This window comes from Bos javanicus, chromosome 16 (genome assembly GCF_032452875.1).
Source record: "Bos javanicus breed banteng chromosome 16, ARS-OSU_banteng_1.0, whole genome shotgun sequence".
NCBI classification, from domain to species: Eukaryota; Metazoa; Chordata; class Mammalia; order Artiodactyla; family Bovidae; genus Bos; species Bos javanicus.
This window is the reverse complement of record NC_083883.1, coordinates 60,563,832-60,586,220: the sequence shown is the minus strand read 5'-3', so window position 1 is coordinate 60,586,220 and position 22,389 is coordinate 60,563,832. Positions and strand designations below refer to the sequence as shown.

Genomic DNA, 22,389 nt, shown 5'->3' with positions numbered 1-22,389 from the left:
AGTCCCTACTGCTTATATTACTCACTGGTTTTTATGTTTGCTTAAAAAAAAAAAAAACAACCACACAACAGCTCATGCAAAAAGCTATTTATGGAAACATAACATGTACTACTGATCTTCCTTCTCTCTGCTCTCAGCCTCTAGACAGGATGGTCTAATGAACCTAGCTGCTGATGGTGAAGAAGGATGTTTGTCAGCCTGAGTTTTCACTTAAATAAACCCACGGTAAGGAAATTTATCATCACAGTCAAAAACGACATTCAGCCTACCTTGGTTACATACACATGTGATGAAGGTGGACACAGAATGAAGACAAGATTACAGACATTAAAACATGTTCTGCAGGGCGAAAAACTCACCCAGCCTTCAGTGACAGACACCAGGGGAAAATCTTCTTACAGAAACTGTACCAAACTATAATACACCTTTTTTTTGTTCTTAAATTGCAAATGGAATAAAATCTACTAGTGCTTGTTGAACAAATTCAGTATAAACATCACTGAATTAAAACAACTGTACATATAAACAATATGACAATATAAATACTGAATTAAAAAAAAAATGAAACTAAACTAAATCACACTCACAAATGAATTCAATTAACACATTTAAATAGTTCAGGAATAAGTGGAAAGATTAGTAACTATTCTTCCCTGAATTTAGACTTCAGTCTCAGTGTCACCATAAGATTTAAGTATGGGTGAAAGGAGGATAAAAAATTTAGAAATTGATGAGGTTCAATGACACGTACTTCTTCATCATTCCTAAATTCATGCCTATTTGCTTTCCCACTGGTTTTAACCATTATTCGGTTGAATAAATGAATATATGTCTGAATCCATCTACTCATTCAATAGTTGCTTGGTGCACATTATGTGTCAGGCACTACACTAGATACAGATGGAAGTAAACAATGGTGAAGAAGAAAGGCAAGGTTGTTGTACTCACAAATAGTTTATCGTCTAGTAAGTTAACAAGCCATTATACCATGTGATAAGACCTAGGAAAAAAAGATGCAAAAATGGCTCTGTGGGCACTTAGTAGGGGCCCTGGATCTTTAGTTGGGGATTCAAAGAAAGTTTCATGGCGGTGAAAGTAATGTGATGGAGTGCTAAAAGTCATTAGGTAATTAAGGGTGGAGTGGAATTAGCTGTATGCAGATGTGGAGGTCCTGAGAGTCTGAGAGGGAATGGTCAGCATGTGAGAAAGCCTGTAAGAAAAATACAAATCTGGGGTGTTTGAGGAATTGAGGAGAATTCAGCAGCGTGGCTCTGCTACAGGGTGGATGTGTGCTGGGGCGGAGAGAAGAGGCGTGGGGAGTAATGAGGCCTGAGAGACACTATGATGGGACCAGTAGTAACGTGGGTGTTCCAGTTTAATCACAAAGCCAGTGAATGAACATAGAAAGGTCGTGAGTGGTGGAGAGTGAATGACAAGATCAAATGCGTATCTGAACAAAGCATACTTTGGCTAAAAAGTGGAGAAAGGGGTACAGAGACAGGAGAGAAATACTGAAAGACTTAGAGACTGGCTCATAGATTATGATAGTAATCTGAGTAAAGATCATGAACTAGAACAGCAGAAATGTGAAAGAAGTAAATGGATTTGGGTGGTAATTGGAAGGTAAATAGGGGTCCCCTGATAGTTCAGTTGATAAAAAACCTGCCTGCAATGCAGAAGACCCCAGTTGGCCTCCTGGGTTGGGAAGATCTGCTGGAAAAGGGATAGGCTACCCATTCTGGTATTCTTGGGCTTCCGTGGTGGCTCATATGATAAAGAATTTGCCTGCAATGCAGGAGACCTGGGTTCAATCCCTGGGTTGGGGAGATGCCCTAGAGAAGGGAATGGCTTCCCACTCCAGAATTCTGGCCTGGAAAATTCCATGGACAAAGCAGCCTGGTGGGCTACAGTCTATGGGGTCACAAAGAGCTGGACACAAGTGAGCGACTTTCACTTCACTTCACTAGGAGGTAAACAGGCCTTCATGACTGCAATCCTGGGGACATCAGTGAGGTAGGTGGCAGAGTCAAGGCTGAGTCACGCAGTAGAAAAATGGTAAAGTCCTTTCCAGAGATGGGAAGTGAGAGGCAATGCTGGTTGAGGCAAAGGTGGAAATAAAATCAAGTTTAGTACAAGTTTGAGGTTCCTATGTGAGTAGATGTTTGCTACAGACTGTTCTCCCCAATCTATGTTGAATTACTAACCTCCAATGTGACTATATTAGGAAGTCTGACCTTTGGGAGGTGATCAGGTCGGGACAGGGCACTCTCATGAAGGGGATTGAAAGTGAAAGTGAAAGTCACTCAATCGTGTTTGACTCTTTGTGACCCCATGGACTGTATAGTCCATGGAATTCTCCAGGCCAGAATACTGGAGTGGGTAGTCTTTCCCTTCTCCAGGGGATCTTCCCAACCCAGGGGATCGAACCCAGGTCTCCTACATTGCAGGTGGATTCTTTACCAGCTGAGCCACAAGGGAAGCCTATGAAGGGGATTAGCGCCTTTATAAAATAAAACCCAGAGAGATCCTTTATAAAATAGACCCCAGAGAGATCTATCACCCATTCCCCTGTCTGAGGACACATAAAAAAGAAAGGCTTTTGAACCAGGAAGCAGGTCCCTACCAGACACTGAATCTGCCAGGACCTTCATCTTGGACTTCACAGCCTCCAGAACTATAAGAAATAAATTTCTGTTGATTATAAGCCACCCAGCCTATGATGCTTTATTATAGCAGCCTCAACAGACTAAGACAATGTGAATACTGAAAGAGAATATGCAGACTGAGAAAAGGTCCTAAGAAAATAATCTGAGAAATGCTAACATTTAAATCTACAAAAGTCAAAGAGACTGAAGAATCTGAAAGACAGAAGGAAACTGGGAGACTCAGGTATCATAAAAACCCAGGGAAGAGAACTCTTTAAAAGGATGGGCTGTTTGTCCATCACTGCACAATAATATAATATTAAAATATTAATAGTAGCCACTGGGTATATGAGCTGAGAGATAATTAGAGACTTTGGCAAGAGCAGTTTCAGTGACATGATGAGGATAAAAATGAGACTGCAGAGGGCTAAGGAAATGAATGGGATGTGAGAAAGTGAAGACTAACTCATGAAGTCTGATGATGAAGGGCTGGCAACTGGGAAAAGCTATAAGGAGGAATGAGGTTGAAATGGCACTAAAGAAGGTTTTCTCTAGTTAATCATTTTTTTCCTCTTAAATAATAAAGTAATACTTGCACTTGGTAATACCTTCTAAGAGCTCAGAAGGACAGAAGGTGAAAAATATAAATAATGGTACCTCCCTCAATCTCCTAGAGAAAATACTATTAATGATTTTTTTGTGAGCCTCCTAGAAATTTTTTGTACAGACAACCAATTTGGTATACATATACATATGTGTATGTATGTATATACACACAAATGGATTTCTTTTCCTTTAAGAGTATATTCTGGAATTCTGTCCACACTGGAAATATAGTTATAACGTACCTCTTTTTAATGATCACTCTGTACTCCCTTATATGGGCTTACAGAACTTTAAGCAATAATTGAAAACCATCTATATTTTTTTTCTTTTTCTTTTCCTTTTTTTTTTTTTTTTGGTGATTAACACCCAGGTTCAAAAAGTATCTTAGTACATATACTCTGAAGCACATGTGCATGTATTCATGGTTTAAACTTCCAAATGCGAAACTGCTAGATCATAGGGTACACACATTTAAAGTTCTGATAATGCTAACTTATCCTCCAGAATAGATAGTATCAACTTAAATTCACCCCAATAATGAATATGCTATTCATTTCTATATGCTATCACCACCAAAATGACACAGGGCTGAATTTTAAATACCTTTGGCAGTATAATTGGTAAAAAGTGGTATTTCATTAATTCCTTTAGTATGAATTTCTTTAAATGATGAGCTTGAACACATTTTAAATGTATATCAATATACAATCAACTTCAGTTCTCTATTCTGTAAATTATGAAATGTTATTTCATGTTCATAGACCATTTTTCTAATTGTTGAACTTAACTGATATGCAAATACTATTTGTAAATTAATTAAATTAGTATTTTTTCTGTCTGTAGTTTAATTATTTCCCCCAGTTTATGCTTAGAAAAAATTCTTCCATTCCAAGAGCATAAGAAATCCAGCCTATAGTTTCTTCTACTGCTTTTATTTTAATTTTTCATTCTTTCTACTTGGATTTGGAGGGAAGGGACGATGATAGGAGCATAGTAGGGTGTTTGCTTTACATTTTACCAAATTGTAAAAATATAATGACTCATTAATTATTACTGCATGGTAATCTACTCTTAATAAGAGTTGTTTTGAGTATGTTTGTGCATATGTGTATGTGTGTGCATGATTTTCCCCTTTTTTTCTCCTTTCTCAATAATTTTCTCAGCAGGTGAGGTTTCCTATCAATACATGCAACAAAGAGTATACTGGAAAAGGCAATCAACTTGGAGCCAAGAGCCCTATGTATTTATGCCTGCTCAAATCACTCACTAGCCATGTGACATGGAACAAATAATTTATTCTTTCTGAACCTTAGTTATCTCATTTGTAAAATATAGATAATGATTTCTGGTCCTATACTTCCCACAGTTATTGTGAGAATCAAATACAATCATCCATGATTTTACAAATGTCTCATAAACTACATGTACCATACAAATAGGACTATCATTGCAAACACAGCTTTTCACAGTGATATTACATGCATTAGTTCATTTTATATAAACTATTCATCTGGCTGAGGTTAGGATGGCTATTCTTGAATTATTCTTTGCTGGAAGAATATGAAGACAGAAGAATAAATATATGGAAATAAAATTTTTCTACTAAGATAAAGCAGTCTAAGTGGATTAAAATGCTATTGTGATATAATCAGAAACTTCAGTTGGATTTTAGCCCACAAAACTAAGGGCTCCTTAATTGGCCCATACCAGTAAACACTGGTAAGGGAAACTAATCTATAGCTAGACTGTATTGATTAATTAATGGCCTGGAATCCAATAATTTCTGAGAAGCTGTCATTCTACCTAAGTACACCATATTGAAGGAGATTCTTTATTATCTAGAATTTGTTTGGATTCTTACCTTTTGTTTCAGGCCAAGAAATTAAGTACTGTAATAGAACAGGCATTGTGGTAGAGGGTGGGGATACAAAGATTGTGTGTCTACTTGTGGAACTTCCCATCTGCCATGGTAAGCAGAAACATGGAAAGATAAACTCAATAATAAGGTGTATACACTTGGTCACGGGTGGGTATCTGGTGTAGGTGCTTAGTTTAGGATGATGCATAGGAAGAACAAAGAAATTAGGGAGCATATGACTCCTAACTGGGGTATTGTTGCATCAGTATGAATTAGAAGTAAGCTTGTCAAAGGACAAGGTGTAGGAATAGGAAATGGTTTGGGGGACAGAGAGGGCAGCAAGATTAAAAGCAGAGAAATATGAACAGTATAGTAAGTAAATGACAGACTTCTGGTAGGAGTAGAAGGTGATAATGCTGAGCTAGGGAACAGACAGAGCCATATTCCTACCTGTAGGTTATGCTGAAGATTGTAGATTAATGAAAGTATTATATACATGTGATGAGATATTAAAAGTGAAGTTTCAAATTGAGACTCCAAGATAAAACAGATATTGCATGCCAAAGTAAAGTATCAAGACAAACTGCAGAATTTACAAAGGGAAAGTTTTGGAACGAATTCCATTACCTTGAACCTCTTGGTCAGAACAAGACTATAAAAAGTGGTGACTATGGAGAAGGGAAAGGATTCTCTGAGGGAGAATTTTGGAGAAAGCTGTGGGGCTCACCCCTTCCAGCTACCCGCCTCCCCCCAACACACATAAGGGGTTTAGGTAGGGAATGCATACAAAGTGGAGTTTGATTTTACCTGGGAAATCTAGAGGATGGGAAATGGCTAACTTTCAGTAGCAGAGCCCAAGTTGATAATTTTACATAAGGCTGCAATCTTAGAGGTTTGTCAGGGCAGAAAATTCGTGGATATTTCCTGTGGACCAGAGACTTGGAAGGGTAGAAACTAGAACAGCAATTCCTACCTAGAAACTGTGGAAGGAGTTGCAAATAAGTATCCAGAATAAAAATGTACCCACGAAACTAAAAAAAAAAAAAAAAAAAAAAACCCAACAAAAAACAGAAACAAAAACCATAGGTGAGAGTTCCTCAGAGATGATGTATTCCTGAAGAACTCCCCAAAGCACCCCATGACAGAAGAGTCGTGTTAAACAACGCTCAGGCTCAGAGAGCATAATGGAAGGCTAAGAGAGTTTCGGGCTTCCGGGTTGTGCTAGTGGTTAAGAACATGTCTGCCAAAATAGGAAACGTAGACACAGGTTTGATCCCTGGCTCAGGAAGGTCCCCTGAAGGAGGGTATGGCAACCCACTTCAGTACTCTTGCCTGGAGAATCCCGTGGACAGAGGAACCTGGCGGGCTACAGTCCATAGCGTTGCAAAGAGTCAGACAAGACTGAAGCGACTTACACACATGCATGCAAGGTAGTATTTACTGTTTTCTTATTCCCTTTCCCCGCCCTTCTGCCTCCCATTGCCCCAGATCTGGAGAGTACCTAAAACCACGGGTAGGTAAGCTGGATGGGAAGAGTAGATGAAGAGAGAACTAAGTAGTTTATAATACTTCCTTCTCCAAAACCAGACACATTCTCTGCAATTTGTTTGGCTGGGGTAAGTACGCGGTTTTGATTACTATTTGGAGAGAACATCCATAGGCTCTGGGTCAAGACCTTTATTTAGAGTAACTATAGATTAACTAAATGAATTGTAAACTTAAATATAAAAGCAAAAATCACAAAACCTTTGGAAGAAAACTTAGGTGAAAATCTCTTGGGACAGGGACACGGACACACCCCCCCCGCCCCCTATAAAATTGCTGGTGGAAATGTAAAATTGTACAGGTACTCTGCAAAATAGTTCAGCAGTTTCTTACTAACCTAAGCAAGTACTTATATAATCTAGCAATTTCACAGTAAGCTTGTGTACTTACTGTAGAGAAATGAAAACTTACGTGTACACAACTGTTCATACGGGCTTCATTCCTAATAGCTAAAAACTAGAAACCAATGTTCTCCAGTGGGTGGTTGGTTTAATTCTGGTACATCCATACAATAGAATACTACTCAGCAATAATAAGGAACAAACTATTGACAGATGCAACAATTTGGAGGGACTTCAAGGGCATTTTATTTAGTGAAAAAAAATGCCACTCTTAAATGGTTACACATTATACAATTCCATTTATATAACACTTGAAATAACAAAACCATAGAGGTAGAAAACAAAACGTGGTTGGCAGGGGACAGGGATAGGTGTAGAGAGGGGGGTATGACTGTAAAGAGTAGCAGAGAGTTCTTTTCTGGTAATGGAACAATTCTGTATCTCGATTATGATGGTGGTGGTTACACAAATCGATATGTAGGATTAGGCTGCATAGAACTATACACACACACAAATAAGTGCATATAAAAATTGGTGAAAACTGAATAAAGTCTGTAGTCCAGTATCAATGTCAATTACTTGGTTTTGATATTATACTACAGTTATATCACTGGGCTTCCCAGGTGGCTCAGTGGTAAAGAATCCATCTGCCAATGCAGGTAATTCGAGTTCGGTCCCTGGGTCGGGAAGATCCCCTGGAGGAGGGATCTTCAGTATTCATACCTGGAAAATCCCATGGACAGAGGAGCCTAGTGGGCTACAGTCCATGGGGTCACAAAGAGTCCGACATGACTCTGACTGAGCACACACACGCTATTGGGGGAAGTGCTTGCAAGACTCTCTCACTTTTTGTCAGTATATGAATTAAAAAGAAAAAGAGTTAAAAAAAATTGGTTCTAATCAGGAGAAACAGAAGAAGCTGAGTATATACATCCTACAAATGAACACTACAGTTACTCTTTAGTATCTCCTGACAGTGAATAAGCAGACTTTAAAACCATACTTGGTCAGTGAGTCTCAGAATCGAAGACATCACTGCAGAGGTTTTTACTTAAAGGACATTTGAAGGAATTGAGAAAATTCTATTCCATGTGCTTACTTTTACCTCAAGACGTTGATAAATTTAAGTAGCACTTCCAGAGCAAGGTTGGCAACCTGACCAGCATTCAAAATCCTGGAATGCCTGACAGTGTGGTATGACCATGTTTTTTCAGCAATTTCAAATTTTTAAAACTTTTCAAAGTGCATTTCAACAAAAGGTAGACATATCAGAGTCTTCTCCTGTCCCTACACCCTTTCACATGATATGGCTTTAATGTGAAAATGCTGCCAATATTGATTCTAGGAAATCACTTTACTGGCTTTTATCTGATTAGATGGCTTTGGAACAATAATGACTGTGACATCCTATTGATTTTGCCTCTAAAATGTTTCTCCTATCTTGTCTCTGATTCTTCATCCCCACTGCCAACTACCTCTTTAGAGCCTTCCTTATTTCTTAAAATAGCACTCCCCCAACCCTTAATTGGAATCCCAAATTTAGTCTCTGCAAACCAAGTCATGTGAAATTCCACTGCTGGATTAATCTATATATGGCACAATTCTAATCAGGTCACTTCCTTGCTCAAACATGGTTAACGTCCCCCCACTGCTTATACAATAAAACCTGAACTCCCCATTTGACATTCAAGGATTGTCCTGTGTATGGATTGCTGGGTTGAAAATAACCTCCACTCAGAATTTTGACAACACTGCTCCAGTGACTTTTGATTTTCAATATTCTATTGAGAACTGTAATGCAATCCTTTCATACCTCCTTTATATGTAACCTAATTTTTCTTTCTAGAAGCTTTTAAGGTTTTTTTTAAGCCCTGGTACTGTGCTCTTTCATGATAATGTGAACTGGTGTGTGTGTGTGTGTGTGTGTGTGTGTGTGCTGGAAATTCTTTTGTTATTTTTCACTCACTGGAATATGGTGGCCTTTCCACTATGTACATTTATATTTTCTTGGTTTTGGAAATTTTCTTGTATTATTTCTTTGATATTTTCCTCTCCAAACTTTTCTAAGTAAACTCTTCTTTTATTAGAATCTGCTGGATTGATTTTCTCATTTTCTGTTCCGCTTTCTGGGAAACTGACTTGACTTTAGTTTACATATTTTAATTTTCAAACTCTCTTGTTTCAGTGGGGTTCCTTTTCTTACAGCATATTATTGTTTTATAGATGCACAACCTTATCTTTTGAAAATATTTATTATGCTTAGAAGTTGTTTTTGGCTTTGTGTGTTGTCTCTTGTTTCTTCTGAGTTCTTTTTTTTCTCTCTTTTTTATTTGTTTTTCCTCCTGCCTTTCATGGTGAAGAATTTCCTCAGTATCTGGAGATTCTTGGCCATCTGTCTTTATTTTAAAGCACGAAAGAACTCAGTGGAAACTGTGTGCTGGAATACAGCTTACAGATTAATGAGCGTCATTGCAGAGTACTTCCTGGCCAGATGTTTTTAAAAAGGTAATTTAACATCTTTATTGAGATATAATTAACATACCATAAAATCTACTCATTTAAAGCACACCATTTTCAGTATACTCAGAATTGTGCAATTATCACCACAGTCTAAGCTTAAAACATTTCATCATTCCAAAAGAGAAACCTCATGTCCATTAGCAGTCATTTTTCATTAATTTCCCTGCCCTATATCCCCAGCCTCTAGCAGCCATTAATCTGCTGTCTGCATAGATTTGCCTATTCTGGACATTTCACAGAAATGGAATTGTACATTCTGCCGTCTTTTGTGACTGGCTTTTTTCACTTTCCGTAAAGTTTTCAAGCTTTGTCCATACTGCAGCATGTATCAGTACTCCATTCTCTTTTTAAGACTGAATAATACTGTATTATGTGGATGTATCATCTTTTGTATATCCACTCATCAGTTAATGGACATTTGGGTCAGTATCATTTTGGGGCAATTATAGATAATGCTTATAAACATTCATGTACAAGTTTTTGTGGGGACATAATGTTTTCACTTCTCTTGTATATAATTAGGAGTAGAATTACCAGCTGAAATTTTAATGCTGCTGCTGCTGCTGCTAAGTCGCTTCAGTCATGTCCGACTCTGTGAGACCCCATAGACGGCAGCCCACCAGGCTCCCCCGTCCCTGGGATTCTCCAGGCAAGAACACTGGAGTGGGTTGCCATTTCCTTCTCCAATGCATGAAAGTGAAAAGTGAAAGTGAAGTCACTCAGTTGTGTCCGACTCTTCACGATCCCATGGACTGCAGCCCACCAGGCTCTTCCACCCATGGGATTTTCCAGGCAAGAGTACTGGAGTGGGTTGCCATTGCCTTCTCCAGAAATTGTAATGGGGGAACATAAATGTTGGTATCTTTTTATCTGGTTGAGTTTCTCAAATTTGCTCTGTGATAAATGTAAGCCTGGTTGCTAGCCTTTTAGAGCTGGGTAGGAGCTGAATCTTTTCAGAGTTCTGGGGGGTAAGCTCTTTTCAAGCTCTGTAATTTCTTGCTCTCTTCTTTTGCTTATTATTTCCATCCTGAAGAGTACTCTCTCCATGTCTATTTCTCAGTTCAAATTATACTTGTTTTTTAAGGTATAACTCACTGCCACTGCCCTCTAAGGTCTTTCCCAATCCATCCAACAAGAAGTAATCTTACCTCCCTGCACCATTTCTTCTTGGATATTTACTTCTTCTGTTGACTCCTTAAGGTTGGGCTGTGTCTTTACTTCTCTATATTCCCTGGTAGCACATGGCTTTCTACTCTGTACATAACTGTCACAATTACCTATGTTACTGTGTAACAAGATATTTGGTTTTTAGAAATATTATTCGGCAACATTTTACTTATGTCTATGCCCCACAGTTTTACAAAGAAAATTCTAAGTTTAAGAATCATTATAAATTGATCCCCAAGGCAACCTTGGCACTAAATTCTATCAGGGCCTTACAGCAGAGTTTATGACTTGCAGATCATTGGCTAAACAGACCTGCAGGGTCTTTTGGATCAATTAAGTCTGCATGTTAAAATAACCTTTTAGTCTTTTGCACAGAAAAACTTACTGATCACATATAGTAAACCTTCTTTAGATGAAATGGACTCACTCACAACTGCTTTTCTGCCATCTTTAAGCAGTAACTCAGACCTCATGAGAATAATTTTACATTTCTAAAATGTAATGAGTGCTAAATAAGGTTTGTAGTTATCAAAAACCTTGAAAAATTCAAAATATCATGATCACTACTTCATTATCCTTCTGATACCCCAGATAGAATATTTCCTCCTCTTGAAGGAGAGAGAGAAAGTGAACTGAACAGCATTATAATGAGAAATTTAATGAGAAAGAGATCCCTGGCTTCTTGAGTTCAGAGTTCTGGTCAAATTTGGACAGTTAAGCCCACAAAGACTGACATGATGGACCAAATGAAAATCTAAAACTTCTATATAATCTAGAGACATGATTTTAAAACACAAGTAACTGACTGGAAGAAAAATTTAACAATATGAGTAATGCTGCTGCTAAGTCACTTCGGTCGTGTCCGACTCTGTGTGACCCCATAGATGGCAGCCCACCAGGCTCCCCCGTCTCTGGGATTCTCCAGGCAAGAACACTGCCTGGAGTGTTTGCCATTTCCTTCTCCAATGCATGAAAGTGAAAAGTGAAAGTGAAGTTGCTCAGTAGTGTCCGACTCTAGCGTCCATGGGATTTTCTAGGCAAAAGTACTGGAGTGGGGTGCCATTGCCTTCTCCGAATATGAGTAATAGTGGCTTACAATCCCTTGTAATAATAAAGGACTACTCCAAATCCTTAGATAAAGGACAAATAGCTCAACAGAAAATGGGTAAAGGGATCAATAAGCAAGTCATAGAAGAAGAAAACTTCTGAAAAGATGTTCAACTTACCCAGCATTAGGGAATGGAAATTAAAACAAAGAAATGTCTGCTACCGCTACCTGACTTTTTTGTGAGGGGCAATATAGCATAAAGTTAAGAATGTACACTCCAGAGCTAGAATTCTTGAATTTGAATCACAGTACTGCCGTTTTCTGATGTGTGACCTTGTGCAATTCACTCATTTCTCTGTTTCAGTTCTCTCATCTTCAAAATGAGGTCACGAATGTAACTCGGGTTGTTATAATGATTAAATGAGTTCATTTATGTGAAGTGCTTGACCAGTGTGTGACACGTAGTGCACACTGTGTGTGAGTGCCAAGTCGCTTCAGTTGTGTCAGACTCTTTGTGACCCTATGGACTGTAGCCCGCCAGTCTCCTCTGTCCAGGAATTCTCCGTGCAAGAATACTGGAATGGGTTGCCAAGCCCTCCTCCAGGGGATCTTCATGACCCAGGGATAGAACCTGGGTCTCCTGCATTGAAGGCAGATTCTTTACCGCTGAGCTAGCCGGGAAGCCCAGTACATACTGTATATGTGTTTACTATTTCTATTCATCCATCATATTGATAAAATATAATGGTTGTTTGAAGGATAAAAGTAATTTTTAATATTGATGTATAGTTCCTGGACAATGTTATATTAATTTCTGCTGTACAACAAAGTGACTTAGTTTTATATATATATATATATATTTTTTTTTTCTAATAGTGTTTTCCATTATGGTTTATCACAGCATATTGAATCTAGTTCCCTGTCTATACAGTAGGACCTTGTTATTTATCCATGGATAAAAGTGAGCCTAATCTATGGGTGGGAATGGAAATTAGTACAGGTTTTTTGAAGAACAATTCGATATTGTGTATACTTCATATTAGAAGTTCTTCAGAAATCTAACCCCATCACATAAGGAGAGAAAGTCACATAAGAAAAATGGTCATTACATCTCTATTTTAAGCCCAAAAATGGAGAAACAAAATATTCATCAGCAGGGAAGTGAAGTACACATGTTACAAAAAACTGTTATTGTTAAGGAGAATAATGTAGATTTATATGACTGACATATAAAGTTGTCCAAAATATTTATTCTATAAAGCGAAGTCACAAAGTAATACATATAGTATGATCCCACTTATGTGAAAGGCTTCCCTGGTGGCTCAGTGGTGAAGAATCTGCCTGCAGTGCAGGGGACTTGGGTTTGATCTCTAGGTCAGGAAGATCTCCTGGAGAAGGAAATGGCAACCCACTCCAGTATTCTTGCTTGGGAAATCCCATGGACAGAGGAGCCTGTTGGGCTATAGTCCATGGGGTTGCAAGAGTCAGACACAACTCACTGACTAAACACCAACAACACCAGCTTTATGAAAATAAGCAAAATATACATATGCATGCATTTACGTATGGATTTTTTAAAAAAGGTTTGAAAATATACAAACTGTTAATGAGGTTATTTGTATGGGAAGAAAAGGAAGGTGAAGAGGGACTTCTATTTTTTAAGCTGTACTTAATGTATTGAAACTTTTTTCTTTTACACAAAGACACAAGCATTTTACAGTACAATTTAGAAACTGCAAAAAGGGGTTGCTTACTTAGGTTTGCCTAGAGTTTCTGCAGACTTGCTATAAGAATAGCAATGCTTTTCTACTTAGATTTAGACACCACATACCATTGTGGAAGAAATGGCCTGATTTCAGCAACTGATGCATATGGCACAAGACCAGGGGTCTTTGGAAAAATTTCTTAATGATACCAGTAAGGTTACCAATTTGAGGAACTCAGTTGATTAAGACCTTGTACCTTAGTTCTATTTATCTGTGTTTTCAGATGATCTGATGGCAAGAGGGTCTTTTTTTTTTTTTTTGAACTGTGATATATTCAAACTTCTAGTGAGTATATCCCTATATAAGAAGAATAAAGTTTCTGAAAAATTTCTGTTTAGAAAACCTCTATAAATGGATTTGAAAGACAAAAAGGATTATCTAATATTTGAGATTTATTAGCACTTTTTTTATTATGCTGTATTTATTTAGTATGCTGTATTTGAGCCAGAAAGATACTACTATTGACTGAAGCAGAATAGCATGGACATCACATATAAGGAATTTAAATCACTAGAAAGGCTGAAAATGCGCTGCCTATATAATAGCAATAGCAGACTCCAGGAGAATATAATCTCTTGGTAATTCAATCCAAGAATTCCTCTAGGCTACCTAAAGCAAAACAGAATAGGAGAGAGCACTTGGTTTGAAATTGAGAAAGTGATATTTAGTGCAAGTTTATAAAATAAAGTACGCCTACAAAAAATATCTCCTTGTCTTTCAAGTTTATACGTGATGCTACAGAGTTTAAGGAACTAGTGATTGAATTAGGAATGTTTTAGTTGCTATACCATATCCTTGTCCTTAAAAACCAATATTCTGAAAAATCTTGTCATTCTATTTTATTGAGACTTATTTATAAAATGATTTGAATTCTTACAATGATGAAAGTTGTAGAATAATAGGAATCTAAGGGAAAATATGAGAATAAAAGATTTTTTTTTAAATGATTACCTTTAAACAAAGAGGTATAAAAGAGATATCTAACAATACAATTGCACTGCAATTGAACATACTTGCAAATTTCACAGAACATCTCTAAAGTGGTTCAAGGATAAGAAGAGCTGATAAAGCTGTAGCCTCTCATCAATTCAGTATAGGGGAAAAGTTACTTTATTTACAAAATAAGAGTAACTCTCTGCCTGGCAAGTCTATAATCTGCAATTATGAGATTACAATCTATATTTCTACTTATTATGTTGGTAGCTGGAAATAATGGACTTATTACTGAAAAGAAAAAGAAACATCCAAGTATAAATAGGAGGATCATTATGAAAGGCAGACAAAAGTTTAAATCCAAACTCTACTAATTAGCTGTGTGACTATGGGCATGCTTCTCAATCTCTTTTGCCTTAGTTCCTCATCTGTAAAATAGTATCTAATCTCATTGCATTACATGAGAGACTACATTAAAAATACCTGGCACAGAGTAAGCACTCAGTAAATACTGGTGACAGTGGTGATGTGTCAAGACACAAGAGTACCATTTCCTAAATTCTGAGCATTGTGGAGACATGAATTATTACAAATGTGTTCTAGCATGCATTCAATCACTTTAGAAAGCTGTTATCCTTCGAGAGCTATGCATGTGAGGTTTGCTCAAGCTGGTAGTACTAATTATTGAATTCCAGGCTTCCTTTTAAAAAAAAAAAATTTTTTTTTTTTTTTTACTTATTTAGTTGGCAGCGCTGGGTCTTAGTTGTGGCATGCAGGAGCTTTGATCTTCATTGTGGCATGTGGAATCTTTAGTTGTAGTATGTAGGATCTAGTTCCCTGACCAGGGATCGAACCTGGGCCCCCTGTATTGGGAGCAGAGTCTTAGCCACTGGACCACCAGAAAAATCTCAAGGCTTCCTTTTCATACATGCCTTCTAGATGTGACTGTAAATTAATAAGGCCGAGTCCATATAGTATACACAAAGAGCAAGACAGCAGTGAAGACCATGGACTCAGAGCAAAGCTGCCGAAGTTTAAATACCATTTTTGCTATTTACTAAGCAGTATAAACTTGGAACCTCTGTTTCTCAAACTTGTCATCTGTAAAATGGTGATAATATTAGTATTTCTCTTACAGGGTTATTCTAAAGATTAAACAAGATAAAGTATATAAAGCATTTAGGACAGTGCTCAGAAAATGTTAGCTATAGCCATCAGCATCCCTTAAAGGCATTCTACAGAAGAAAGATACACCTTGGACCACTAGAACACAATTCGACAGAAACAGCACAACTGACTCTTAAATTAGTTCTTAGGTATCTGCACACTCTCCAATATTATAAGATTTTTAAACTGGTTTGGTATGTAAGCTAATATTTTGTACCGTGCCTCAATATGAGCAAGACAAAAAAGTAAATTTTTTTATCAGTTCTCTAGGACTATCACTGATGCACAGTTAGAGAAGACCAAAGTATCTTACCAAAATGCACTGTAAAATTGCTTTCTGTGTTTTAAGCAAGTGAACGCCTACCTGTCATCGGTATTGCGAAGAGAGGGAAGCCGAAAGCTCGTGTTTCGGTCAAGCTTTGACTGGCTTTTGGTCCTCTTGATGGAGCCTTTTAGGCGCTTGCTGAAGAACCCCTAGAATGAAAAGGCAGAAGGTGATAGGAAAAAGAACAAAAGGGGAACCTTGCTATCTCCTAAGTCGTCTGCACTGCCTTTATAAAAGCTACTCAGATTCTTATAATGAAGACCAGAAACAGAATCCAGCTTTCAGTTTTTTAATTTGTAAAACACAGTTGCTGGAAACCACTTGGTAATGTGCTAAAATTCGTTTTCTTCCAAGATAACTGGGAGAATTAGAGTTTTTGATGGCACTTAAGTTCTTATTTCTTAAACTGTCCCTATACTAGCTATGGTAAAGAAACTTCTAAGTTTTAAGGTCATAAGTTGGTGGTCTCAACAGTGGCATAATTTGATCTATGTCATCTTGGATATGGTATTTATGATGTTAACTTTTAAATATAGTTTAACTATTTCAAAATGAAATTGGTATGTATCATTTATGAAACCAGTGAAGCACCTAGACTTCAGAAGAGCAAAGTGCCTTATAGTTTTTAGCCCCTGCTTGCTTTGTGCCACTTCTACCAAACCACCCAGAGTGCCCTGAACATCATCCAGTCTTAGCACCTGGCAAATAATGGACATTCAAAAAAGCTTGCTGAATACAAAAAATAAATACAAGAATGAACATCAATGAGCATTTCTTTTAAGAAACAATTCTACTGTTGGCAGATGAAAGGACATCTTACAGAGGTACCTCAAAATGTTTTGACAAAAGATTGTAATTCAAAGAAAAGTATTTTGTTGCATGGAAATGACTCTAATCACCTGGTGATGAATATTATTAGCTTATAGAATCTATGTACAATAATATTTCCAAAAGGAAGAAAGAAATACTAGGCCAATAACAGCACATCAAATCTGTTATATTCTTTTAGTTACCATTAAACCCCACTGTTTTGGAGTAAAGACTATATTAATCACAACAAGCTAGGTTATACTTATCTAATAACTTTACAATAATATAATCTCACACAAAATATCACACACAAATTTCACACACACACAAAATAATAATCTCACACAAAACACACTACGTCTCTCTGAGCAGGTCAAACGTGATGGGGACCTGGCTCTATGCTATGCTCACACAGGGTCTTGTGCTAAGGGTGGCTCCACCTCTGTGCTTCTACAGTTGTTGCAGCAGGATAAAGGAAGTGTGGGGAATTTTGTACTTGCTCTGAAAGCTTTATGTCACTAATGGTCTCATTTTATTAGACAAAAAAGCCACATGACCACGCCTAACTTTAACAGGGAAAGAACGTACAATCCAGAAAGATAAGTGGAGATATCCGGTGAACAGCAGAGTGGACTACCACCGCTGTTCCACGCCAAGTATGGTTTGCAAACACATAAGCACTCTGAGAGAATGATGGAAATTACTTATTTCAATCAGAATTGGAATTATTTAGCTGACTGAAGAAAAATGCTTATGTTATTTCTTGTTCTTGTAGTCCAAAGAATAAGGATAAAAACTAGAAAATATCACATAGACAAAATTCCCTAAGCTGTTTTTGATTTCCCAGGTTTTTTATTATAGGTGTTACTGAGATTGATTGGAAGGAAAAAAAACAAGGCTATTTTTACAGTACTATACTTCTTAGAGACAGGCATTTGCTGGTTTCCTGTATAATCTTCGCATCATTACGGAAAGTCACTGGTATTTGTTCTCCAAGGCAGAGGTTTTATTTACTACCTTCTATAATTCAAAAAAGATGAGTCATCACATTTTCTTAAGAATGGAGTCAGCAAGCAGATCGAAATTTATAGAATTCTATTAGGATCATTTATTGTTGGTTCAAAAACCACAAGCCTAAGTTGAGATTCAGCCCAAGGACCCAACTAAATACCATATATAAATACATTTCTAACAAAACTATAGTTAAGTAGTTAACTGAGAATGTACTAGTAGATGTTCACTAATATAGTACTTTATCTTTCTGTGGCACTTTTATCTTATACTTCATATTTTAATCCATTTATTTATTAAATATTTATTTTATATGTATATGGTATAAAGCATCATAACAGCTATTGTAAGGGTACCAAAGATTAAATAAAATCCTTGCCCTCAAAAGGCTTGTAGTTTAATACAGGACTAGAAATAAATATAATATATATATTATATATTATGCCTGACATATATGCCAGACATATATGCCTGACATAAATATGCCTGACATATTTAATCACAAAATAAAACTATCTTATTTCTTTGAATCTAGGACAACAGTGATTGTCACACCATTATTTTATGAATACTAAGAAAAAAAGCTGCCAATTAAACTATAACAAAATGACATCACTTAGACTCTTTATTTTGCATTAAAGACGTTGTCTTTTTAATGACTTAGGTTGGCAGGTTTTGTCATATATCACATAGTGTACACAAAGAAAGAACATACACAAAACTGGTTAAGGTATTTAATGCTTCTTCATTCTTCTGAACTATTTTTTTGACTCAGAGTAGTTGTTATTCATGTTTTTCCACAAAATACCATGATATATTCTCTCTTTTAAGAACACTGATGATGAATGGCATGTTTTAAAAGATAAACTATGGAGATGTTAAAAGATGAAAAAATTTACATCTCGGAATTGATGAAACATGGTATTATTTTAGAGAGGTACATAGGAAATTATTTCGGGAGTTCAGAGACAGAAGAGGTTGCATCATCTATTGAAATGAAGGGACATTATACGGAAGAAGTGGTATATGCTAGGTCCCAGAGAGAAGACATGATTTGGGTTTGGAGGAATTGAGGAGCAAGGGTACTCTATGGACCACAGCTTGAGAAAAACACCACACAGGGTATACATTAAGTAGATTTAGTTTGGTTGGTAAATTATGAGTTGTAACGACAAATAAGATTGGAAAGTTGATTTGTCCAGCTATTGGGTTTGGGTGGACTCTGGGAGTTGGTGATGGACAGGGAGGCCTGGTGTGCTGTGGTTCATGGGGTAGCAAAGAGTCAGACACAACTGAGTGACTGAACTGAACTGAATGTATAATTGGCAGAGACGAGATACCCCACGTCCAAAGTCAGAAGCGGTGGCCTAGAGGAGACACCCCATGTCCAAGGTTAGGAGCGGCAGCCGTGAGGAGATACTCCACGTCCAAGGTAAGAGAAACCCAAGTTAAGATGGTAGGCACTAAGAGAGGGCATCAGAGGGCAGACAGACTGAAACCACAATCACAGAAAACTAGCCAATCTGATCACATGGTTGACAGCCTTGTCTAACTCAATGAAACTAGGCCATGCTGTGTGGGGCCACCCAAGATGGATGGGTCATGGTGGAGAGGTCTGACAGAATGTGGTCCACTGGAGAAGGGAATGGCAAACCACTTCAGTATTCTTGCCTTGAGAACCCCATGAACAGTATGAAAAGGCAAAAAGATAGGACACTGAAAGAGGAACTCCCAAGGTCGGTAGGTGCCCAATATGCTACTGGAGATCAGTGGAGAAATAATATAAGAAAAAATGAACGGATGGAGCCAAAGCAAAAACAATACCCAGTTGTGGATGTGACTGGTGATAAAAGCAAGGTTTGATGCTGTAAAGAGCAATATTGCATAGGAACCTGGAATGTTAGGTTCATGAATCAAGGCAAATTGGAAGTGGTCAAACAGGAGATGGCAAGAGTGAACATTGATATTCTAGGAATCAGCGAACTAAAATGGACTGGAATGGGTGAATTTAACTCAGATGACCATTATATCTACTACTGTGGGCAGGAATCCCTTAGAAGAAATGGAGTAGCCATCATAGTCAACAAAAGAGTCCAAAATCCAATACTTGGAAGCAATCTCAAAAACAACAGAATGATCTCTGTTCGTTTCCAAGGCAAACCATTCAATATCACAGTAATCCAAGTCTATGCCCCGACCAGTAATGCTGAAGAAGCTAAAGTTGAATGGTTCTATGAAGACCTACAAGACCTTTTAGAACTAACATCCAAAAAAGACGTCCTTTTCATTACAGGAACTAGAATGCAAAAGTAGGAAGTCAAGAAACACCTGGAGTAACAGGCAAATTTGGCCTTAGACTACAGAATAAAGCAGGGCAAAGGCTAATAGAGTTTTGCCAAGAGAACGCACTGGTCATAGCAAACACCCTCTTCCAACAACACAAGCGAAGACTCTACACATGGACATCACCAGATGGTCAACACAAAAATCAGATTGATTATATTCTTTGCAGCCAAAGATGGAGAAGCTCTACACAGTGAGCAAAAACAAGACTAGGAGCGGACTGTGGCTCAGATCATGAACTTCTTATTGCCAAATTCAGACTTAAATTGAAGTAGAGAAAACCACTAGACCATTCAGGTATGACCTAAATCAAATCCCTTACAATTATATAGTGGAAGTGAGAAATAGATTTAAGGGACTAGATCTGATAAGATAGAGTGCCTGATGAACTATGGACTGAGGTTCGTGACATTGTACAGGACACAGGGATCAAGACCATCCCCATGGAAAAGAAATGCAAAAAAGCAAAATGGCTGTCTGAGGAGGCCTTACAAATGGCTGTGAACAGAAGAGAAGCAAAAAGCAAAGGAGAAAAGGAAAGATATAAGCATCTGAATGCAGAGTTCCAAAGAATAGCAAGAAGAGATAAGAAAGCCTTCCTCAGCGACCAATGCAAAGAAATAGAGGAAAACAACAGAATGGGAAAGACTAGAGATCACTTCAAGAAAATCAGATACCAAAGGAACATTTCATGCAAAGATGGGCTCGATAAAGGACAGAAATGGTACAGACCTAAGAGAAGCAAAAGATATTAAGAAGAGATGGCAAGAATACACAGAAGAACTGTACAAAAAAAGAGCTTCATGACCCAGATAATCACACTAGTGTGATCACTCACCTAGAGCCAGACATCCTGGAATGTGAAGTCAAGTGGGCCTTAGGAAGTATCATTACAAACAAATCTAGTGGAGGTGATGGAATTCTAGTTGAGCTATTTCAAATCCTAAAAGATGATGCTGTGAAAGTGCTGCATTCAATATGCCAGCAAATTTGGAAAACTCGGCAGTGGCCACAGGACTGGAAAAGGTCAGTTTTCATTCCAATCCCAAAGAAAGGAAATGCCAAAGAATGCTCAAACTACTGCACAATTGCACTCATCTCACACACTAGAAAAGTAATGCTCAAAATTCTCCAAGCCAGGCTTCAGCAATATGTGAACCGTGAACTTCCAGATGTTCAAGCTGGTTTTAGAAAAGGCAGAGGAACCAGAGATCAAATTGCCAACATCCGCTGGATCATTGAAAAAGCAAGAGAGTTCCAGAAAAACATCTGCTTCCATCTATTGACTATGCCAAAGCCTTTGACTGTGTGGATCACAATAAACTGTGGAAAATTCTGAAAGAGATGGGAATACCAGACCACCTGACCTGCCTCTTGAGAAATCTGTATGCAGGCCAGGAAGCAACATTTAGAAATAGACATGGAACAACAGATTGGTTCCAAGTTGGGAAAGGAGTACGTCAAGGCTGTATATTGTCACCCTGCTTATTTAACTTATATGCAGAGTACATCATGAGAAATGCTGGGCTGGAGGAAGCACAAGCTGGAATCAAGATTGCCGGGAAAAATACCAATAACCTCAGATATGCAGATGACACCACTCTTATGGCAGAAAGTGAAGAAGAACTAAAAAGCGTCTTGATGAAAGTGAAAGAGGAGAGTGAAAAAGTTGGCTTAAAGCTCAACATTCAGAAAACAAAGATCATGGCATCCGGTCCCATCACTTCATGGCAAATAGATGGCGAAACAGTGGAAACAGTAGCTGACTTTATTTTTCTGGGCTCCAAAATCACTGCATGGTGACTGCAGCCATGAAATTAAAAGATGCTTACTCCTTGGAAGGGAAGTTATGACCAACCTAGATAGCATATTCAAAAGCAGAGACATCACTGTGTCAACAAAGGTCAGTCTAGTCAAGGCTATGGTTTTTCCTGTGGTCATGTATGGATGTGAGACTTGGAATATAAAGAAAGCTGAGCACCGAAGAATTGATGCTTTTGAACTGTGGTGTTGGAGAAGACTCTTGAGATTGCCTTGGACTGCAAGGAGATCCAACCAGTTCATCCTAAAGGAGATCAGGCCTGGGTGTTCATTGGAAGGATTGATGTTGAAGCTGAAACTCCAATACTTTGGCCACCTGATGCGAAGAGCTCACTCATTTAAAAAGACCCTGATGTTGGGCAAGATTGAAGGTAGGAGGAGAAGGGAACGACAGAGGATGAGATGGTTGGATGGCATCACCGACTCAATGGACATGAGTTTGGGTAAACTCTGGGAGTTGGTGATGGACAGGGAGGACTGGCA

At 37.9% G+C, this 22,389-nt stretch overlaps 1 protein-coding gene across 10 annotated transcripts in view; it reads right to left on the bottom strand.

Moving 5' to 3' along the window:
* Positions 1-22,389, bottom strand: part of RASAL2 (RAS protein activator like 2) — a 399,967-nt gene that overhangs the window by 46,569 nt on the left and 331,009 nt on the right. For all 10 annotated transcript variants that reach the window (XM_061383302.1, XM_061383303.1, XM_061383304.1 and 7 more), the window contains one exon: positions 15,961-16,070. In XM_061383302.1, the coding sequence (XP_061239286.1) occupies positions 15,961-16,070 (110 nt within the window). The remainder of the gene's footprint in view (positions 1-15,960; positions 16,071-22,389) is intronic.